The following is a 7,771-nucleotide window of genomic DNA, read 5'->3' on the forward strand; positions in this document are numbered from 1 at the left end:
CCCCTCTACGTTGAATCTTTTAAAATTCGCTTTGGTTCCTGCAGGGAAATATATATAATATAATATAATATTTATTTTTTAAAATAATTCCAAATGCTCTTGAGCTCTTGGAAGGTTGCCGGAAGCTTCCAAGCTCAGTTCTGGGGCACGAAGGGCAGAGTGCGGCGCCAGAGTGGTGTTTTGGGGACTCAAGCCCCTCATAGCTAGTGACCGCTGGCCAGGCCCACTGCTCCGCTGAGCAAATCCAAGCTTCGGTTAAGTGTGGTGGAGACTTTGCCAGGCTGCCGTACTCCACAGGCATTTCCTGCAGAGATCTTGGGGGCGAGCTCGGGATATCTTCCACCTCGGGGAAGGTCTGCTCTGTGACCAGGCTTTAGGCCTGAGTGGAAGTCCAGGAAGAAGACCCACATCGGTAGGAAAAACTAGGTGGGCTGCAGGAGGCAACTGCTAGAAGCTCAGGCCTCAGACAGTGCGGTGAGTGGCTAAGAGGGGTGGAGAGCCGCTAATGCCACCTGGACTAGATTTTTTTTCCCCTCAAGGATCAGCAGCCCTCTCCCACCTCATAGCCACTCTTAGTCCAGCCGTCTTTCACATTGGCTTTGGAAAGCAGCCCCACTCCAGACATCTAGGAATCCTCCCTCTTTCCTCCTGCTCTTGTCCCCAAGCTGAACTGGGTTTAAAGATTGAATAGCTTCTTGACGCAGGGGTCCTGGGGATGAGCAGGCTCCACGTGGAGGGTCCTGGGCCCAGGTCGATCTCCAGGGCGCTTGGCAGGGGGCCCAGTCTTGATGGAGACCACACCCAGCCCAAAGCTCCACAGTCTCCAAGAATGAACCACCAGGGGTCCCAAACCATTCATTCTAGTTGATGCACAACTCTCCAAATCCAATTTTTGTTAGGAATCTTAACCACAGATGCCCAAGAGAATCCCGGGCTGCCTTCTCAGAGGCTGTCTCCGTGTAGCCTCCCCTCCTTTGCACACCTCTTTTCTTCAAAAGTCACCACGTGCCTTGACCTTGTCAAGGGCAAAATCTGCATATAATCTCACGTGTATGAAGCCCCCCACCCAATTCCAGCTGGCTGGAGCCTTAGAGGAGCGGGTTGGCTGAGTAGTACTGTAAACGGTCTCTGTTAATTTTTTTTTCCTTCATTCTCCTGTTCTGAAACCAGATTTTGACTTGACGGTCGGTGAGGTTGAGCATGCGAGACAGCTGCAGGCGCTTCTCTTTGTTGATGTACACACTGAAGAAGAACTCCCGCTCCAGCTCCCGGATCTGGTACTTGGTGTAGGGGCAACGCTTTTTTCTGGTGCGTTGGCCACCTGTGGAGGGAGAAAGAAGCAGGGAGTGAGCCAGGTGTGGGGGCTGCAATCCATCCCAGAGCCCGGGTGGAGGTAAAGGGCTGGCCCATGGGACTCGAGGCCCTGTCCAAGCCCCCTCAAGGTCTCCTCAGTCCCCTGCCTTCAGGCTCCTACTGCCAGCTGGGGACAAGCTGCAGGCGGAGACTCAGCCCCAGATAAAAGCCAGCTCCCCAGATAGGCCCCCAGGGAAGCTGCTCACGCTGCCCCCAGAGCAGAAAAGAGGGCTCCTTACAGCAACAGGCGAGTTTGTGCTGCAGAAGCGGCTTTCAAAGCCACAGAGAGGGGGTCGACCGCTGCCTGCGGGCCCCTCCAGACTAAACAAACAGTGGTGTGCGGACATTTCACCTTCCAGCACCTGGGCGGGGGTTCCTGAGGCAGTAAAGTCGACCCCAACCCCAGTCCTGCCCAAGCTGCTGCCGTGACTCAGCCCTCGTGAGCATCTGAGGCAGCTGCCCGGCCTTTGTCAGCCTGAGTCCTGGCCACCAGCTCCTGCCTCCTGGACCAGCCTCGCGGCTTCCCCGAGGTGAGGAGGTGGCAGCGGAAGCCCCCAGCCACCGACCTTGCCTGAGCACCACCAGGGCCACGGGGCCATCCTGGTCCCCAGCCGGGCAGGCGTGTTGTTTTAGACGGCGTGGAGGGAAGGGGGGCTTCCTAAAGCGGCCCGCAGGCTCGACTTGCTCCCCTTTTCAATAAAACCTCACAGGAGGGAGAGAGAGAGAGAGAGAAAAAAAAAAAGCACCCGCTTTTGACAGATTGAATAACAATTGTGAGTAACTTGTAGTCGGACAGAGGCGGCACGTAATTGCCCCCGCGCCCGAGGAACAGGGCTTCCTTTGGATAAAAAGGCCAACTTTGGCTTAATTTGTTTCTTTTAATATATTGCTCTAGCTAAGCGGGCTATTTTATCTGTTAAACACGCTCCTAGCGCCATCGTTAAACAGCGATGCCTTTGAATCCCGGCCGGGACTGGAGTCCCGGCGCAACACATGGCTTTTATAAAAATCTCCGGATTACCTCGCTATCAAAGGCTCCCGGAGCCCTTGCAGGGGGAATTTACAGGCGCCCACCTCCGGCTCCCCAGCCCGAGCTGGCCCCGAGCGGGGTCGAGCTGCTGGGCTTGGGACTGAGAAGGGGGGGAAAAAAGGGTAAAAGGGAGTTGTGTGTGTGGTTTTTTTTTTTTTTTTTTTGGTTTTTTTTTTTTTTTGGTTTTTTTTTTTTTTGCAGGCATGCCTTGGCCGGTGGGTATTTCACGGCCAATTTCAGCACTCGCCACGTGATCCCGCCTTTTATAACAAAGTTTTGTTGGGGGAAACCTAAAGGCCCTTCATAAACCTTATATGCTTATAAAACAGCATATAAAAATTTAACAGCGGTGCTGCGCTACATTTCCAACTCCCCTTTCATAAAGCGCAGGGCGCGCTGCCTTTATACGTACTGGAGCCGCCGGCCTTGTCCTCAGTGTGGCCGGAAGACGACTCAGGGCTGCTGCTGCTCTCGGGGCGCCGTCGCCGCTCCTTCTCCTCCGCCGCCGCCGCCGCCGCCGCCTCCCGGCAGCCGCCGCCGCCGCCGCCGCCGCCGCCGCCGTCCGAACTTGAAGTTGCCGGCGTGCCCGTGCCCGTGGCCGCTGCCGCCGCCGCCGCCGCCGCCGCCGCCGCCGCGGAGGTCGCTGCGGCCGCCGGGGGCCCCTTGTCCGCGCTCTTGTCCCCGGGGTAGTCGGAGGAGGCGAGGTTTTCCGGGGTGCCGTAGGCCGTCTCGAAAAACTGGTCGAAAGCCTGCGGCAGAACGCCGTTCCTGCCCACGGTGCTATAGAAATTGGACGAGACGGCGGGGGTGGGGTGGTGGTAGACGTTGGCCGAGCTCTTGGCCAGCACGTCGCCAGGCACGCCGGCCGCGCTGGGCGCCTGCAGGCAGTCTCTGTGCACGAGCTCCTCCGCGGAGTAGCAGTGAGCCAGATTGCCGCGGGGGTGCCATTTAGTGGCGGGCTCAATGGCGTACTCCCTGAAGGTCACTTCGCGTACGGGTTGGACCTGGGGCAGGTTGGAAGAGTAGGAGTATGTCATTGGGCGCGAAGACGGGGTCTGGGGCAGAAAAGAAGGGAGGCTGGAGAAATCTGGACCCGAGACGTAGTAAGTACAACTTGGCAAATACATGTTAGAAGAGCAGGGACCACGCTCATCAAAATCCATCATTGGGCTACCTTGGGCTCTCCGCAGTAGCCGAGCTTAACATGATTCTCCACTGCAGCTGCCTCTTTGAAGCGGATCCGTGAAGTAGAAATTTGGAGACGTAAGCTGACGTGGAAATCTATCCCCATCCTTAGCAGGGAGGTGCTGGTCATGTGACCTGATGTTGAAATTGACAAGCTGCGAGCTGGTCCCGGCCTTTTTTTTTTTTTTATTCCCTTCCCCTTTCCTTCCCCCCCCTCCTTCCCTCCCTCCCTCCCTCCCTCCTTCCCTCCCTCCCTCCCTTCCTCCCTCCCCGGCTTCCTTTCTTTGTAGCCACCTCAGGGGAAGCAACAGATCGTCACTCGGTGTTCTCACCGAAAGCACGTAATCGCCGGTGTAACTCATGTTGGCTGGGGGGCCTCCCGGCGCGCGGCGAGGCTGGGGTGCGCCCCATGCCGCTCGCCTGTGCTCAGCTGCACGGTCCTGGCCCTCAAGTGCGCCGAGGGCGGTGAGAGAGCTCAACTCCTGCCACCCATCACTCCCCGGGTGAGGGATGCCCCAGGCTGAGGGTGGCCGGGTGGGAGCTCGTCGCTGCGTGGCCGGTGCGCGGTCCTGGAATCTGTTCTCCTGGAGGCTCGCGTTCGCACCTCCTTCTCTACCCCCCCCCCCACCCCAACAAGCTTGCTCTGGGAACCACCTCTGTCTCCGACTCCGGCCGGCCGGACCCCCTTCGGGGCCAGGGTTCACAGCCGTGGATGTGCCTGCCTCGTGGCTTGCCTGATTTGCACGGTGACTTGATTACACGCTCGCATTCATGGTCACTTCCGAAGCGCTTTAGTGCCTTCCGTCCCTAAACCGCCAACAACCACGGCGGCTTCCCCCGCGGTTTGTCAGGCATCTGCAGGTCCCGGAAGGGGCTTCGTCTTACCCGGGATCCACCTCCACTTCATCCTCCCTGCCGGCCTCCTCACTCCACCCCCGTGCCCTTGAAGAATCCCCTTCCTCCTCGCTGCCTGCCGGGGTTCGGAGTCACTCCGCCGCGCAGCCAGAGGCGTGGGGGCTGCGCCGCTGTGCACGAGTCCGCCCGCCCGCCGGGTCTTCTGGAGCTGAGGACTCGGGAAACCATGCAGTTGAGGCGAGCCTTGGGCTGCTTAGAGGCGCTGACATCCGAGGAGCCTTTTCCTGGGTATGCTGCACCTTTCCCGGGCCCACCAGGCTGCCAGCCGAGCTGCAGAGCTGCAGGAGAGGGGAGGCAGTGAGGAGGAGGTGGCTAGGGCCGGAGAGCTGTGGCTAAGGGGCAACACGGGTCCTCTTCTTCCTTGCAAAGCGTTGAGAGCCAAGGATGTGCAGGGAGAAACTCAGAAGGCTCAGCGCCTTTTCTACTACTCATCCCACGGAAGGGACACCAGGCTAAAGAAAAGAGCCGTGCTTCCCAAACTCCCCGATCGGTGGGTGACAAGAACGCCTTGAAAAGGCTAGGTTTGAGCCAAAGATAGAGACAGGGGCCATAGCTGCTACTAGGAGTCTAGCTTTCTTGGGAAAAGGAAAGAAAAAAAAAATTAGGTAGGTGAAAAACGCTTGCCATCCTGCAGTATTGAATGATCAACGTTTGGGAGAAGTGAAAGAAGAGGGCACAGAGCAGCCATGCAGGACTGGGGGGGGGGTAAGGAGGGGCCCAGAGGCCTCCCGCACCTATCTTCTTGGAAGAAGCTGGATGTCGCTGAAGGAAAGTCGAAAAATGAAAAAGGATAACCTTTTCCCTTTCCCCATCCAGGAAATAGCCGAAGGTATTTATATATTGTGGGGGAGATTTAGAGTATAAACTCTAAGATCTTTGGTATTTAAGTGTCAACATCGATTTATTTATTTATTGCTGAGCTGACTGTAACTGACTCAATAACAAATCTAATCATGTATTGCACTGGAAAAGAACTATTCTCATTATGTATTTTCTGCAAATGATGGCCCACCATTGCATTTGAATACCCGTTGTAAATATCAATAATATCAAGTAATTACTCTGCAGTGGAGTAAACTAATTTATTAGCAGTAATGTTTATGTGGCTCCTACCCCCTTCCTTTACAAGCATTGCTTATCACAAATCAAACTGCTCCGACACATTGGTTTAATGAACTCTTTATTCAGGATTTGCTGCAAGAACTTTCATACCCCTTGAATCCCTGAGAGTTGAACTTGAAATTATTTGTGCATCTTCAGCTTGACATATTTGTCCACTGTGGCTTCTGCAGAGGGCAGCAGCGGTGTGAGTAAGAAGGTCTGGTGGGAAGGAAGGTTATTTGGGGAAGGGCAGCCTGAGACCTCCTAAAGCTGGGAATCACAGTTACGGGATTGCCCTGCAGCGAAAAAACTTCGATTTCCAGCAGTGACAAACCAGGCAAAATATTTTTTTTCTCCACAGCATATCTTTCTTGGAGACAGAATATAAAAGGGAGGAGGAGAGAGGTTTGTGAACAGTAGTATCTGAGCTGTCCCCCAGCTTGATTTTGGCTCTCCCAAACTATCTTCCAGCAGCCCACCCAGTCCCCGCCACCCGAACCCTCAAACAAAAGGAATGCTTGAGGGGTTTCAGTGACTTTGCCATAACAAAGGCGCCACCATTTCGGGGCTTGCCCCGCCCCTGGGTGAAGGCAAACAAATTCTTGCACTTGTATTAGGGCTTTTAAGACTATAATTGAACCCGGGGGCGTCTAGAAGAACCGAAAACAGTTCTAGACAGACCTGGGGTTTTATAGCAGTTTTGGCAGTCAACTTCAGCTTGTGCCTGAGCAGACCGGCTGCGGTGGCCCACCAGCGGGGGACGCCAGGCCGCCTCCCCCAGCGGCACGCAGCCCCTCTCCTAATTAGATCGCTTTTCCCCTAGGTGCCAGGGAGAGGGGGTCCCCGCTGAAAGGTCAGTATGGGATATATGCTGTTCTGCATGATCGATGCCTCCCATGTCCTTGAGAGCCAAGCCGGGAGGGTGCCAGCAGGTCTGGATCCCATGGGTGTCTGCAGGAGACAAAGGCAAATTTCCAAGGAGAGGCTGAGGTGGAGGAAGGCTCCCCCAAAGCAGTCGGCAGGGCAGTTCAGAAGGCTGTACCAGTGTGGGGTGCCAAGAGGGACATGCAGGCTGGAAGAGGGTGTGTGTGTGGGTGCTGTAGTGAAGATGGATGAAGGGAAAGGCTTTTGATGCCAGGAGAACAGAAGACGCCTGGTGTGGTGAATGCTTTTACTTCCCCAGCAGAGACAGGAGGGGGTGCTCAGGTCCCCAAGGCTAAGTACCGTTCCCAGCTTTGCCCGCTCCTGCCCCTCTTGCTTGGAATGTACTGGCAGAGTGAATGTTCTGGGTGGCGGTAGCGGTGGCGGCGGGGGGGGGGGGGGGGGGTAGGGGGTGGGTAGTTGGGGATGGTCTCAGATCTAAGGATCAGACCAAATCTGGGAAGGTGGAGAGGCAGAGCTGCAGTGCCTCGGTTTTGACTTTGCTCTAAGCCCAACGGACTCCTCCGCTTTGCAGGAGGCCCAACGGCCGAACTGAGCTCACCCGGCTCAGGGGAAGACCTGACCAGTGCTAAGGCCACCCGGCAAAGCCAAGTCCGGGTCTCATTTCTTGAAGAGATCAAGCCGGCAAGGCTCTGACATTGGCCATGGCGACTGGTTGCCCATGAACTGTTCTTTCTCAGGAGCTCCGCAGCGAGGGGGCCATCTCCAGAAAACAGTCTTCAGCATGTATTTCCCTTTATCTTCCACCTAGATCCCCACGGCAGCTAATGCAAAAGGCCAAAAATGTTTTGGAGGAAGAAAAACAAAGGCAGGAAGTGGTGGCGGCCTGACGGTGCGTGTGTGTCTGCGGAGAAGGGAGGGAGCCTTTTCAATCTCTTCTTGTTGTTTTTCCAAACTTCAAGGTCTAAGCAGCCCTCGCAGGGCCGGGCCCTGTCGCTCCCCAAGCAGCGTTTGGAGATGGCCACCCGGAGAGGAGAAGGCTGGCGCCCGCGCCTGCCTTGTCAAGCGGAAACGGCTAACGAGGCGATTTGCTCAGCAAAGCAGACCAAGCCTTTGCAAGGCTCCATTTGATTTGGCCCTAAATTGGGGGTGGGGAGGATGAGGGGTTCGGCAGCACCTCCCTGATCCTCCTTGCTCGGGCTGAGTGCGCTCTGGTGGGGATGACTCCTGCGTCCTGCTCTCCACCCACCTTCCTGAGCAAGATACTGGAATAAATTGTGTCCAGGTGCCTCTGCCCAGCACTGC

The 7,771-nt window shown here is 56.1% G+C and overlaps 1 protein-coding gene across 1 annotated transcript; it reads right to left on the minus strand.

Moving 5' to 3' along the window:
• Window positions 1–1,088: 1,088 nt before the first annotated feature.
• On the minus strand, window positions 1,089–3,549 carry HOXA11 (homeobox A11). Its single transcript, XM_055314874.1, has 2 exons — window positions 2,796–3,549; window positions 1,089–1,321 (listed from the first exon to the last, which is right to left on the minus strand). Exons 1-2 carry the CDS (start codon window positions 3,547–3,549, stop codon window positions 1,089–1,091), a joined length of 987 nt encoding a protein of 328 aa, XP_055170849.1.
• Between the last annotated feature and the right edge of the window lie 4,222 nt (window positions 3,550–7,771).

This window comes from Nyctereutes procyonoides, unplaced genomic scaffold (assembly GCF_905146905.1).
Source record: "Nyctereutes procyonoides isolate TBG_1078 unplaced genomic scaffold, NYPRO_anot_genome, whole genome shotgun sequence".
In the NCBI taxonomy this organism is placed as follows: Eukaryota; Metazoa; Chordata; class Mammalia; order Carnivora; family Canidae; genus Nyctereutes; species Nyctereutes procyonoides.

Bases quoted from the DNA above. Each gene is read 5' to 3' on its own strand.
- HOXA11 (XM_055314874.1), bottom strand. From the start codon at position 3,549: ATGATGGATTTTGATGAGCGTGGTCCCTGCTCTTCTAACATGTATTTG. The intron at 1,322-2,795 runs GTACGTATAAAG...CTCCCTCCACAG, and splicing joins GGACAAGGCCGGCGGCTCCA to GTGGCCAACGCACCAGAAAA.